Genomic DNA, 14,449 nt, shown 5'->3' on the forward strand with positions numbered 1-14,449 from the left:
CCACTGCCGTGTACTTCACCAGTCAGGTTGTTATTATGAGTTTACTTTTTATTTTTCTATGTATTGATTTATTGCTGAATTCATATTGACTGCCTCTATGGAAGTATGTGTGTGTGTGTGTATTTGCATGACCGATATTGGATGGTTGAGGGTTATACAGAAGACTATTTTGTGTGTGCGTGTGTGTGTGTGTTGCTGGTAAACAGGATAATTATCAATCTGGTTTATAAATGTTCTCAAAACGTCCACCATGGGGAGTGACGGAAGAATAAGAAAATACATGGACGCCAATGAAATATTATTTGCGTCCCAAAATGGCTTAGTTTCGCTTTGTCAGACCGCCAAATAATTATTGTGTCCCGTCCCAATAAAGACAAAATTGAGTGAACTGTATTTTATTGCATTTTCCATAGAAAACAGGCTGAAAGATGCAAAAAGCAAAACATCAAAACAAGAACTTTAAATCGGTATAATCAGAAGAAGACAGAAGATTAATAAGACTGGTAAAAGTCTCTCCAAACAAAGTGCCTTGTGTTATATTAAGCATTCTGAAACCATTAAAATTTGAAATGTGGCATTTTTAAATTTCTCTTTAAAAGTCATAATCCCAAACCTATCTGAAAAACTGAATTTCACATAGAAAGTTCTCCATGATGTGATTTTGCAACCACTGAGTTTAATTTAAGTGGCAAAACAAGGTCAGAAGGATGCTAATATGGGAAAAGATCATAAGTTTCTGCAGCCATATTAACGTCTGCAGGGATTAAATATGCAGAGTGAATCAGAGGGAAGTCTCACCTCATGATGGGAGTTCAAAATGTCCAGGTGCTTTTCACCTGCTACTGTTAAAAATACTTATTAAAATAGAATACAAAATAAAATAGAACAGATTCAGATGAAATCAAACCTAAAGTAGCTCAGTCAGAACCATCTATTTAATTTTGTTTAAGACGTGTTTAAGTGGTTTAAAACCCCCTCCCTAAAAACAGTAACTAGACTACACTGTAAATATGTAAACAAACCGAAACAGGATTGCCACTATGAAGTTTAGACAGCTGCAATGAACACAATCACTGAATCATGTAAAAACAGAAGTTTCAAAATCAGAACAGAAGGAAACATCTGGAGCCAGATACATAAATCCCAGAGGAGTTTTACATCAAATGTGTTTGAGCACATTTTTCATAATATATGTTTTTGAACACACTTTTCATTGTACTTTTGCTTTCAGCAATAATCAGTCTATGGCATGATTAGTCATGTTTTAAATAGTGCTGCACAAAATAAAATTCTAACTCCAAGGTTTTTGTTTTTTTAATATAATTACATCTGATTCAACTCCTGATTTAAACAGTCAGCCCTTAAAGCCACAGTAAATAATTATTTTAAGTATTTTTTTTTACATTATATGTGTCGCTCTGTCATGGCAGCCTAACATGAAACAGATAATCTGTGAAAATAAAAAAATCACATTTGTAGAAATCCACCGCTTGGTCAGAAACAACCAATTCAAAAGAAGACTGAATTCTTTTGAATAATAGCTTGATTCACAACGTTAATCAAGCTATTATAATAAACTGGTCGTTTATTATTATTTTAAAAGAACAGATTTCAGACTAAAAAATGTAATATGCCTTTTTCGAATCTTCCTGTAGATTTTAAAGGAAAGTAGCATCTAAAATCTAGATGTCTAAGAGTTAGTAAAATATGTATGATAAATGCAAAATAATAATAATTAAAATACTTTACAACAGTCTTTGTTTTTGAACATGTAGCCAAATAATCGCTAACCGCGATTTACGTAATAAAAATGACAGAAAAAATTAAGTAAAAAAACAACTTACTGAATATTTCTATATGTGAAAAACTAGTCGCTCTGAGTCACTGCAATGAGACCGCTCCCATTTTACAGAGAAAACACATAAACCATTCAACATACTGCAGAATAAGTGACGATGAAGCTAATCATGATTAGCAACCTTAGCACACTGCAAAAACATCTCATATCGTTCTCTAGTTTCTACTGCAAATATCTTCATTTTTTCTCATTTCATGTTACAAGAACTTTTGAGTAAGTTGTACGAGTTTTTGTACTGATTATATATATGAAAAAAGTACTAACTCCCCTGGCAGATTTTGCTACTTTTAACAAGAAATAATTTGCCAGTGGAATTAATCCATTGTTTTTATTAATATTGACAAATTATTTACTTGAAACAAGCTCATATATCTTTTGTGATCTTACTTGTGAGTCCGTGTGTCGGATTTTAAGTTTAAATTACTAGAGAAAAATACGCTGTAATATTTAGTGTTTTTGCGGTGCATGTATGGGATCTTTAACAGGAACAGAAAGATTTGTTCATCCCGAAGGTGACACTTATTCAGCTCTGTGCAAAATAATTACAATTTCTTGCAAAATGTGACATTCCATCCATTCAAGAGGAGGATTTTCACCACAGTAACTTCTAAGATGTTTTAAGGCAATGAAGACTAAGCACAACCTGATAAAAATAGAAGTTCAAAATAAGCACCACCCTGAATGTCTGGAGTCTCCAGTGTGACCTAGCAGAGGTCTAGAAGTCACAAGCGTCCATCTCTACCTGAGCAGCGTTGGCATTCAGTGTCATCTGCTCTTCCTGTCCTGGCCGGTTCCATTGCTGGTGACGGCATCCAGCTTGAGGTGAGCTGAGCCATAGCGTTTGATGAGCGCTCCAGGCAGCAGAGCCATGAGAGCAATGGCCAGCAGCTGAGCCAGCGTCCCCCATGAGAAGATGTCGTCCAAAGAGGACAGTTGTGACAGGACGGAACCCGTACGCACACAGATGAAGTTGTATGGGATTAAACCTTGGAGGAGAAAGATAAGACGGGAACAGCAGCTGTGTCATTGGATCTGCGACACATCTGTTTGTTTATTCATTTTTATGATTTTTAGCTCACCTATTAATACAGAGAAGAAGAAAATGGATAGAGGGATGTTGAGGACAGGACAAGTGATGTTAAGGAACCAGTTAGGAGTCATGGGGAAAAAACGAAGGAAGAGGAGGAAGAAGAATAAGCTGCTACGATTCTCCTCCACCTGACAGGAAGACGTGAAGAGGAGAGTTCAGGAAAGAAAAAATAACAAAGAAAAAGGTTTTGCAGGGATTCAAAGGAAAAGAAAAACAAGACGTTAGAAAGAAGTTGTGAGAAAAATGTTCAGTTTTAATCCACCGATTCTAAGCAAAAAAAGCTTCATTAGTGCAACACTTCAGTCCAACAACTTTATTATGAGTTTAGTTTAAATTGAAAGAGATTTTCATTAAACCAAAACGTTTCTGATGGAGAATAAAAAATGTCAATCTGCAAGCATTGGAACTTATAGATTAATTTGACACTTTTAGATTTATTTTGCATTTTATTGAGTTATTTATAGACCAAAAAGATGAACAGAAAACTCAGAATCATTTTGTTACACTTTCATGTTTTTCCTTAGACCAGGTTTAACCTGGTTATCGTTAGCTTTATCTGCCCCCTGCCAGGTTAATTTTTCAGTCATATTTGCACCATGTTATTCTTTAATTTAAGTGCCACAGCTTCAAACTAAACATTTATTAGCAAGCTAAATAGTTAGCTTCAAACTAAATATTTAGCTCTGAGCAAATTATTTAGTCTGGAGCTACATATTTAGCCTCAAATTTAATATTTAGTTTGCAAACTCTGTTTGCAAGCTAAATGATTCATATTTAGTTATTTTTATTTAGTTATTTAGTTAGCAAGCCAATTATTTAGCTTGCTAACTAATTTTTTAGTTTTGAACTACATGTTTAGTTTGTAATTTAAATATACTGCTCAAAAAAATAAAGGGAACACTTCAGTGTTCACTTAAATGTTAAAGTGTTCCCTTTATTTTTTTGAGCAGTGTATTTAGCCTGCTAACTAACTAACTATTTAGTTTGGAAACAAACTACCTGGCTTGCTAAAGGAATATTTATTTATCTAACAAAATATGTGGTTTGAAGTTAAATATTTAGTTGATATATGAAATATTTATCTTTCTAATTAAATATTTAGTTTGAAACTATGAGATTTATAAATTAATAAGTAACTTCTATTTTTTTTCTTATGACAGGTTAATAATCCAGATTATTGTTGTTCATTATTGATTGTGTATCTTCACAAACTCCTAGCATTATGAACATGAATGAATCCATTTTGATCTGGCTGCAGTTTCAACGAGTTTTGCTTGACAATGTATCAACATAGGACCGGCTGCAGGTTCATCTCAGATATGAGCTGCTTGTATTGTACCAGATGTCAGAATGTCTGTCTTAACCTCCATGTTAGATTCATTTTTTCCTGCTTCATTTCCAGTTGGGTCAACATTTCTGACACTCGGAAAACATCCAGAATATCACCAGAAAACAAGTTAAATCCTTCAACAACAAAAAAAGTGCACATTCTCGTTTACCACGCAAATAAAGGATAACTGACCAATCTGGTGAAGATACCTACCTTCATCTGCAGCAGAGCCACTTTTTCTGGGAAGAAGTGAACCACATACTGCTTCCCAAATGCTGAGGACAGCAGGAAGCAGAACATGGAGCCGAAAGTGGCGAGCAGGCAGGTCAGCATCAGACCCACCCAGGGTCCGAAAATTGCCCCCCCCAACATGTTCTGAAACAGGACAGATTACATGGGGGGAAGTGTTTGTTTCCCTGATTTCTGTTCAGCTTCTGTCAGTGTGTGGCTCACCAGAAAAGAGGAGCCAGGTATGGCGAAGGACTGCTTATAGAGGTAGGCGCTACAGAACAGTAGCAGAACATAGCTGTAGTTCTCTGTTTTGTAAAACTTGAGCATCTTGGCCAGTTCCTGTAGTGACTCCAGGTCTGATGGGAACTTCAGCCTGAATGGAAAACCAGAGGAACACACCATAGTACACTAATGTGAGTTTTTTCATTTGCTACTAAAATCAAGTTGTGATATGACTGATGGAACACAATAACAATTAACCTAAAACACAGCAAAGACATTTTACAACAGATTGACTGAAAAAGAGAACAAAATGGTCCATTCAAAGGTCCAATCTTAACCCGATTCAAATGGAAAATCATATTAACTGTGCAGTACTTTCAAGAACCTTTGCATTTATTTTCCAAAATTTTGGGTTGATTTGAAAATGTTCCTGCATGTTTTAGCATAAACGTGTTATGCTAAACGTTTATGGTAAAATGTTCAGCACAATATTTTCTATTTGTGACGGAAAATCTAAATATAATGTCACCAATTTACAGCAGGGAGACGCTTCTACAAAGCAAAAGTATTGGTTTATCTTAACATACCTGATGGTCAATCTGGAAACTTCAGCCGTCTCTAAATTAGTCACTTTGCTATTTGCAATTGTTAACCTGGTTGTATTTTTCTTTTGTTACAATAACACAAAATGTCTTTTTTGTTTGGTTATTTGTATTGTTCTTTACCTGACTGAAACACCTCTAAAAACTCTGTTGTTTTTTTACTTTAAGATTTGAAGATTTGTTTTTTCTTCTGTGGTTTTGTCTTTAAATTGTTTGCACCCTTTACACACATGGGCATAAACATAGACATGAAAACATCAATGCTTCATTGAGCAGGTCGGTCCGTTTGCTGCGATACGTCACAGCATCCACCATATTTAATGTGGCATATCTGCCAGTAAGCTAATACAAGTGAATGGACTGAACTTCACAAAGTGCCGTTCTACAATACCTATCACTGACACATTCTCTCACACACACTAATATATGTACTAGTCAAAGAAAGCACTAAAGACAGTGTTTCTAACTTTTGATGTGATTATTTAATTGTTATGGGAAATTTACACCCTCCCCTTTTGTCATGTTGTCCTGCGGGAGAGGTGTGTGGTGTTTATTTTTCATCTAAATACATTCAGTTTATTTATAGATCTACTAAGTTAGTTTTTGTATCAATATTGTAATATATTAATCCATTCTGTAATGTAAATATTTAAGTGAAGCTACAATCACAAATTACCAGGAACTAACTTTTGTTCTGTGATGTACTTTTGTGTTCCTTGGAGCAGGAAGCCATAACACGGTTGTTTTTGTTTGTTGTTATTGTTACCAGCACCAGATCTAGGGGAATCTGAGCCAGTATCAAGTGGCACACAGGCAGAAGAATTCTGTGCAACCAATATCTGTGGATCTCAGAGGAAGCGAGTTGTTATAATGTTACTCCGGCAAGAGCTTGTTTATTCTAACAACATTTTCAATTAAAGAAAAAATAAATTAACAAAATACAATTACAGTATAATTCACATTCAGTCAACATCCGGAGTCTTTACAAGAAAATAAAATAAAACATGCATAAATAAAATAAAATAATTACAAAAAATGAAGAAATCTGATCCTAAGTTAATATAACCAAACTGAATACAACATTCCATCTACAAAACACTGAAAATACCAATGTTTGGCAGTTATAACCATTATAGCGGTTATAAAGGAGATTAAGCTTATCACAAAAAATATACCTTTATGAGAAAAAAAAAATACTACACCAAGCATTTCCCAAATACCAATATGGCAATAGTGCCCAAATACAAATATAACAGTTACTAATTAAGTAATTTAAATAAGTTCAAAATCTCAATGGCTTAAACAACAAAAATCAAGATAGGACTGCTATGGTACTTCTAAAGTTTGACACAGGTCAAAGCTTAATTTAAAACTGTCTAAAATTACACAATATATTTAAAGAAGCTGTTTTCATGGGTTTACAGGAGTTGCCTTTTATCCTACCTGTGGATCAGAGGAAGCGAGTTGTTATAATGTTACTATATATATATATATATATATATATATATATATATGGGAAAAGAAAGAAGAAAAAATGAAGACAGAACCCAGGACTAATTCTAATTCAAAAATAGGGGTGTATTTTATTTTATTTTTTTTACTTTCTCAACCTACATTATTGTCAAGTATGTTGTGCAAAAAATATTTATTTTGATTACTTAAAAATTGTGAGACATCGTCCCCTTTTGTCATGTTGTTCTGTGGGAGAGGACTTGAAGCGGGCAGCGATAACACGATTGTTTTCTGTTTGTTGTTCTCGTCAGAAATAAATTGAGAAACCATCAGTTTCAAAGAAATCTCGTGTCACAGCCCTGATCATTCAATAAAACCAGCACAACGCATAAAGGATCCGGTTATTCATTTAACTTCAAAAAACAAATAATGTTTTCAGTCTTAGAGATTTTCCGTTATAATAGTTACTGCTCAGGATAACATTCAGTTACCTGCTGAGTAACATTAATATTGGCTATCAATATCGGCCCAAATTTTGACATATGTGCATCCCTAATCTTAAGTAGAAAATGGCTTTCATCTCAGTTTAAATTGTTGAAATTCAAACAGAGGAAAAACTTGAAACCAGACAGAAAAACAGAACTATAGAAGAATAAGTGACCATGTTGTGTGTCTTTGAGTCAAAGAGTAACTGGATACATTCAGTTCAAAGATAGAAATAGCATCACTGCTTGCAGACTTGAGAAGAGACTAGAAGACACTTCTGAAAACTCACACTGCAAAAAGAAAATCTCCCGTCTGTCTGTCGGTCCGCCTCCCCACCCTGACTTGAAACTCAAGCTGCCGACTTTCCTCTGCCACCTGCTTTCACGTCCAGCACAGCTTATTCTTACTAGTCAGAGGACAAACATCCAGCCCTCTTACTGGTCCACTGGGTGGTTGACATGGAAACGGCCCAACACGTGAAACTGAATGGATGTATGTACAGTATTTGAGGAGGGATACTTACAGCTGACTCTACGAAACATGTTCTGCCTCAGCAGAACACGCAATACACACACACACACACGCGCGCGCACACACACACACACACACACACACACACACACACACACACACACACACACACACACACACACACACAGAGGAAGGGACAGATGTGGGATCAACCCACCAATCACATCAGGGTTAACATCACTCACCCTAACATGAACAGTTAACCCTTCAGTTTCCTTTGACTAAGAAAAAAAAACTACTAAAGGGAATTTAGTTTACAAAATGCCTGGATCAGTTAGTCATGATCGTGAGTAATATCAATTTACTAGGCACAAGCACACTCATACACACACGCGCGCGTGCGAAAACCCACACACATAAATGCTTTCTGCATTTGGCCTCAGAGAGTCTGGCTCAGTGTTATTCTATCATCCCTCTGCCGTGTCACATTTAACTATACATTTCAACTCCCCAAGTGTTGGGGTTTTATTTAGTGCACAAGATCTTAAAGTTTAACTTTAAGAATAATCCCCTAAATAGCTTAGGGGATTATTTTGGTATTCTGAAATGTGTGAAACATCATTTCTGGTTTTTAAGTTGCTGAAATCTCCTGGTAGTGACCCATTCATTTGGATTACGGGTCACCTTGTCTCAGCTTCGGGGAATCCCCTTCGACTTTTGAAATAGATACAACTGGCTCATCAGAAGATTTGCTGCTTCCTATTATTTACCTTTTTATTCCACTTCAGAAGGTCAAATAGTAGTAAATGTAGTCATTAATTGCGTTTCCATTGACCATGCAGTTGCGCAATTTGACATTTCGAAAATAAATTTAATCATAACGGAAACGGCATTTTCGAAAAATCTTAGTGCTAGAATGAGGTGGGTTTTTTTGTCGTATTGAAATTGGTTTATTCCTCAAAAGTCCAATGGAAACACTTTTTCCACATCACATGATCAACAATCAGATGTTACTGTTAGAAATTTTTTGGTATTATTTTGTTATTACTTTAGTTCATATTCAGTCTAATGTTAATCAATAGTTAATCAACAATAGTTAATCAACATTCAGTCTATAGATTATTGTGATTTTCAATTTAAAGTGTTCTCTTCCTTCTGTGTGTATAAACTGACCCGGAGGCCACATCTGCCTGTTTGTCTTTATGTGAAACAGTTAATTGTGTGTTTCCCAGACCTTAAATTATGTTTCCACAGGTGCCTTCTTATCAACTGGAATACTCCCTACCTTAGAAAATGCCTGTGTGCAGTAATATTTTGTCTCTGCTGTCTTCCTTACCTATCCTCCCTCTTAGTTGCTTGATAATAAAAGACAAGCTGTAACCAAAGGTCTTCAGAACGCTCAGTGAACGGCTTGGAGGAGCAGTTTGCTGAGTCTTCTCCTTTTGCAAAAGCTTGGCCATAAAATTCATATATGTTGTCTGTGGTTCTTCTATGAAGGTTCGAGAAAAATACCTAGCAGTTACCACTGACAAAAACCACAAAGAAGAAGATGACAGGAAGTATTTGGAAGATTGTGGCATACAATGTTTTTTGATGAACAATCTTATTCATGTCTGATTTTAATTGTGTTTCTTATTTAATAGAAACAAATCCGGCTCTGGCTGGCAGAAAGAAGGCTAACACTTAAAAGAATCAAAACATTTCTTGACAGTCATGGTGTGAAACTGATCTAATCTCTGTTAAGCTAACAGAGAATAGAGTTACGTAAAAGGTTTAGGGGCATTTTTTTCTAAGCAGCCACAACTGTTAGTTGGACCAGCTCAATTAACCCACTAATTGAGCTGGTTAATCAGCCAGTTGAACTAATTAGTATCTTATTCTTGTTTGATGGTAACTGGAACAGTAGATAAATGATAAATCTAAAAATCTAAATGAATGAGGTGTTTTGAATAATAAACCCTTGAAAAAAAACTACCAGCATTAAAAGCAGTTTACCATTTATATTTTTAGCTTGCAAACCATAAAATAACAAGAAAATAACACAAGATGACATTAAAAACATCAACTACCAGTATTATCTTTCAGTTTATTTGTAATTACATTTTTTTAGTAGAAACAATAAAAGCGTCCCTTTGTATAATTATTAATGCTGTTATTTACTTTGATTTCAAGTCAAAGTTGATTTGGAAATTGACCCCCAGCGGATTTCTGACCGCAACAAAATACATAAATTTATGACATTGTGAACCATATCTACAAAAATGCCTACAATACATAATAGCACTTTGGCTTATTAAACTGAGGTCTACAGGCTGATGACTTTCATTTAAGTTAAAAGATAAAATCAAAATATCACAATTGAAAGTATGACTTCTATAATAATAAAAAAAGGTAAAAAAAATGTGAATTTTATTTATACATCACATTTTCAGCAACGAGGCAAGTGCACTTTGTAAAGTGCTTTACAGGAATTAAAAGGAAACACAAACAAAATAACAAACCAAAAGAAAGAGCAAAAGACGAAAAAGCGAATCCAAAGTAAATAAACAAGCACAAGAAGAAAAGTGGGATTTTTGACCCTGTATTCTGACGCGAACGCAGCTTGTGAGCGACAGATATCGACAGTTTGCATTTTCACTGTCTCACGACTCACGGGACTCGAAATCTGTCAATTGCGGAATCTCCCACGAGGGGGGAGTGGAGGTGCTGAGGAGCGGGAGGTGTTAACGACTCTACTTAGCATACGAATACCCTAGCGTATGCAAAGGCGCTTCATTGGATGAAAAACAATGACATCACAGTTCATCATTGACATGTGACTGGTTGGTTGATGTGTGCCCATTGGATAGCACTTATGTCTTTATAAATAAACCCCGCCCCAATCATTAATATTTTTAATGCTGTATTTTAAAAAATCTATATAAAAAATAAACGCTGTATTAAAATATATTCATTTGATATTGCTTATATGCAACATGTTCATATATGAGGAACATAAATGAGGCACAGAAGTTTTTTTTCTTTATTTCATTTTTTTTTTACTGTTTGCACACAAAATAAGTCATAAATGCTTGTCTATTTCTGGACCACAAGCAGTGTTTTTTTGTCCAAACAAGATCAAACCTTATGCTGCGTTCAGGACATGACCGACGTCTCTAATGTAGCGTAGACCTGACGTCTCTCCTGTAGCGTAGACCCGACGTCACTGAGCTCCTGGTTGGGGGAACTTGGGGTCTCAACCTCACCACAGTCCATTCTGACACCCCCTCTTAGCTGCCATCTTCCCAGAATGCCAGCTCCTCTGCTGCCAGTACTCTCTGCCTTCCTCTATCCAAACATGGTCAATGATTGTCTGTTCTGTTAACACAGAACAGACAATCATTATGAGCTACAGGCATCTTTTTGTCATTATGAAACTACAGTGAAAATGTTTGGCAACTTCCAGAATAGTATGCACATATAAGACATTAAAACAAAAAAAGAAAAACAACAACAAAAACATTATATTAATACATTCTTACAAAAAATTAAAACTTTAATGAAAAAGAGAAAACACTTGGAAAGAATTGGAAGAAAAAAAGATTTAAAAGCAGTTGGTAATAAATAGTAAAACATAATTCAACAAACTTTGAGGCAGATCATTTGCCTTGATGGATTTTAATAAACCACAGTACTTTAATCATTCAGGGAATCGTGACATCTCTAGATCTTACCTGCTTCTTTCTTGAGCTACATCTGGATGACTGGCAGTAGGTCCTGGATGCAGCTGGAAAACATTTTTGTGCATTGTCAATACACAGCATAATTACATTATGTATATAAACAATATTGATGCATAAAATATCATCAACATTCTAAAATAGTAGATACTCACACACAGTTGCATCTCTGTCCTTATCACGGACATCAGAACGTTCCTGAAGAGTCTGAGTGGCACAAATGTGACTCCCATTCTGTGGTGTCTGTGGAAATAAATGTAAAATTAAAAAAATATTGTAGCAAATATATCGCTTTCTCAAAAATACATAAGTAAATAAGTTAAAATTATTCTCAACCAGCCATTGTACAATTGGGAATCAACGCAGTGACTGTACATAATACATACCGGCTACATGGCTCCGTCCTTATATCCATCCTCCGTCCGCCATGTTGTCGATCTCTACTGCTTACCACACTCTGCCTTGCTGTACTGCGTTATAACAAAATAAATAAAATAACCGGAAGATCAGTTTTCCTTACAAATATGCGAGTGTTCATGATTCACTAAATGTGAAATCATAACTTACTGAATTTCACTTTGTCCTGGTGGACTCCGTAAGAGCGCCTCGGTACCGTGGTCTGAGGCCTGGCTGTTGAGACTTGGCCATTTTTCAGATCTGAAAAAAAAAGAAGATGCGAGTATTTTTAAGAGTTCAGAACATCACATGTAATAAAAAATACAATACAAAATCTCACCCTACACTTGTTTTGACATTATGAAAACGACAGACCACTTTCTGTAAGAAACAAACAAAGCAACTCGCCCCGCTGCACGTGCTCGCTATTCATAAAAGCTTTCTTACCGTAAGTTGAGTCTTGTTGGACCGCCGCGGTGTCATCTGTTGTTTTCCGCCGGGACTTTGCTTAATATCAAAACGATAATGAAAAAGTAACTCTGTGAAATAGTACTTTTTCCACCATTTCACACAACGGACGGGTATTTTCATTCATGTTGGGTTTAGCAGTAGCACCCGTTAGCGACGGTGCAAATCTTCGTCTGGAATTTAATGGCGGCTGCTTGACCGACTATGAAAGCGCATTACTGCCATCAACTGGACTGGAGTGTTACATGAAAGTTGACAGAAGTTATGTGACAGTATATTTTATTTTTTTTTATAATTAATGGCTAAAATGTTTTTAAATGTGTAGATGTTTATTTACTCAAATCTACTTTGAGCTATCTCCTTTTTAGTTTATACAGAATATAATGATTCATCATCTGTGAGTTATATTTAGTGCTTAACTAACAAAACTTTAAAAAAAAGAATACAAATGTTTATACTCTATCACAGTGTTTCTCAACCTTTTTCAGCCCAGCGCCCCCCCAGCCTTTATCCAGGTCCCTCACCGCCCCCCACCAAAGAATTTGCAGGCTACTTTGCACTGACCATTATTTTATCATTAATATTACTATCACTATTGTAGATGTTTTGATTGTTATGCATGTTTCTGCATTTATCATCAAAAACAATTTCCCAGAGAACAAATAAGTCATGGGAATAGAAATTATTTTCACAGGTGTCTAAGAAAAATGCAATGAACATTCAAGTTAAACTTTGATCTATTTGATCTATAATGACTGAGCTCTGCAACATTAAAACAAGGATAACTGTAACTACATTAATCAAAGCTCTTCTTCTCTTCAGTGTTTCTGTTGGTTTCTGGTGGTGCAGCTCTGTGCTCCTTTCAGGAGAATGGGACATCAGAGTATCATCCATAAAATTTCACCCACATGGCATTTATTGTGCAAACCAGAGCTTTCAGTGGAAAAACAAAAGTTCCAGGTCCTTTTAATGCCATAAAAATATGAGACAGAAACATGGATTATATCTTTATATAGACCTGCCCAAGGGCGTAGGAACGAGTCTGTCATTGGGGGCGACGCATATCGGAAACCTGACAGATCAGTAAATAGCTTGAGCAGAAATGTCATAAACTATTATGCCATCAACACATCAGTAATGCGTTACTCTAATCTGACCCTTGTTTCAGTAACAAGTTTTCTAACATGTTAYTATTTACAATCCAATAATCAAATTAAAGTTATGCATAGTATAATGACCGTCATTCCAGGATGAACACTCACTTTAGAATTTGCCTCACAACTAGCAAGATAAATACTCTCGTAGCAAAGACAAGCTACCAGATTCTGATATATCTTATTGGTCAAAAGACATTTGATTATTGGTCATAATGCATTGATATAGATTGACTGGTAACCGAACTGGTTCTACCTCTTTCTAAAATCAAGGTAGAAAACAGCTCATATAATAAGACTCAGCAGTTTTAAACTCAATACATCAGTTTGACCAACAAAACTAAAATCTAAAAAACAAGTTTTGTTCTTATTGAACATCTCTCTACATCAGTGCAACAGTTTGATCTACAAAATAAATAAAAATGATACTTTTCACGTCTATCAGACCTTTAGCTCCTCACTGTTAACTCAGTCTCTCTTTCCAGCTCTGCATTCAGTAACTTACCAAACATGAAACATAAAAACACTGAGGCAAAAAGCCTAAATGTTTTTTTTTTCCTGTCATTTTCAGCAGCAAACATTTAACTAAAATATCTAGATATGTGTTTCTGTCTCTGCCTCCTTCTGACTCTCTGCAGCCTGATGTTCCTGCATGGATTCATGGATTTACAACAGACACTACAGTAATTTACAGGATCAGAATGTGAACTAAATATAAAAAGTATGTGTTAAGTTAAAACAGCGATTGATGTATTTGAGTGCATTACCATCTCCACCCAACTGGCACACGCCTCACAGAAAATCAAGCGCACCCATCTCTCTCATTCAGGCCTTCAGGAGTTTATAAAGTAACCGGGCACACCTGTGTTCAGTATGTACCCTTCAAACAAAGAACTCAGCTTCAAGCTCCTGCAGAGACACCACTGGTATGAGTTGTATATTAAATCATTGAACTTGCTTTCAGAAGAAT

At 35.6% G+C, this 14,449-nt stretch overlaps 1 protein-coding gene and 1 long non-coding RNA gene across 3 annotated transcripts in view; both read right to left on the bottom strand.

The window, feature by feature from the left end:
• Nucleotides 1-379: 379 nt before the first annotated feature.
• Nucleotides 380-14,449, bottom strand: part of LOC103476647 (transmembrane protein 41A-A-like) — a 26,923-nt gene continuing 12,853 nt past the window's right edge. Inside the window, exons 2-5 of the mRNA XM_008429115.2 lie at nucleotides 4,732-4,882; nucleotides 4,492-4,653; nucleotides 2,938-3,076; nucleotides 380-2,844 (exon numbers count right to left, since the gene is read on the bottom strand). Coding sequence (XP_008427337.1) covers nucleotides 2,624-2,844; nucleotides 2,938-3,076; nucleotides 4,492-4,653; nucleotides 4,732-4,882 — 673 coding nt within the window. The 3' untranslated portion in view covers nucleotides 380-2,623. The remainder of the gene's footprint in view (nucleotides 2,845-2,937; nucleotides 3,077-4,491; nucleotides 4,654-4,731; nucleotides 4,883-14,449) is intronic.
• Nucleotides 11,326-12,784, bottom strand: LOC103476646 (uncharacterized). Of its 2 annotated transcripts, XR_001777314.1 has the most exons (5): nucleotides 12,305-12,784; nucleotides 12,029-12,118; nucleotides 11,848-11,931; nucleotides 11,617-11,704; nucleotides 11,326-11,508 (listed from the first exon to the last, which is right to left on the bottom strand). It is a non-coding gene; the product is annotated as an uncharacterized LOC103476646 (long non-coding RNA). The 2 variants fall into 2 exon arrangements; XR_001777313.1 differs by having other exon boundaries at nucleotides 12,029-12,784.

Source organism: Poecilia reticulata, linkage group LG15 (genome assembly GCF_000633615.1).
Source record: "Poecilia reticulata strain Guanapo linkage group LG15, Guppy_female_1.0+MT, whole genome shotgun sequence".
Taxonomy (NCBI): Eukaryota; Metazoa; Chordata; class Actinopteri; order Cyprinodontiformes; family Poeciliidae; genus Poecilia; species Poecilia reticulata.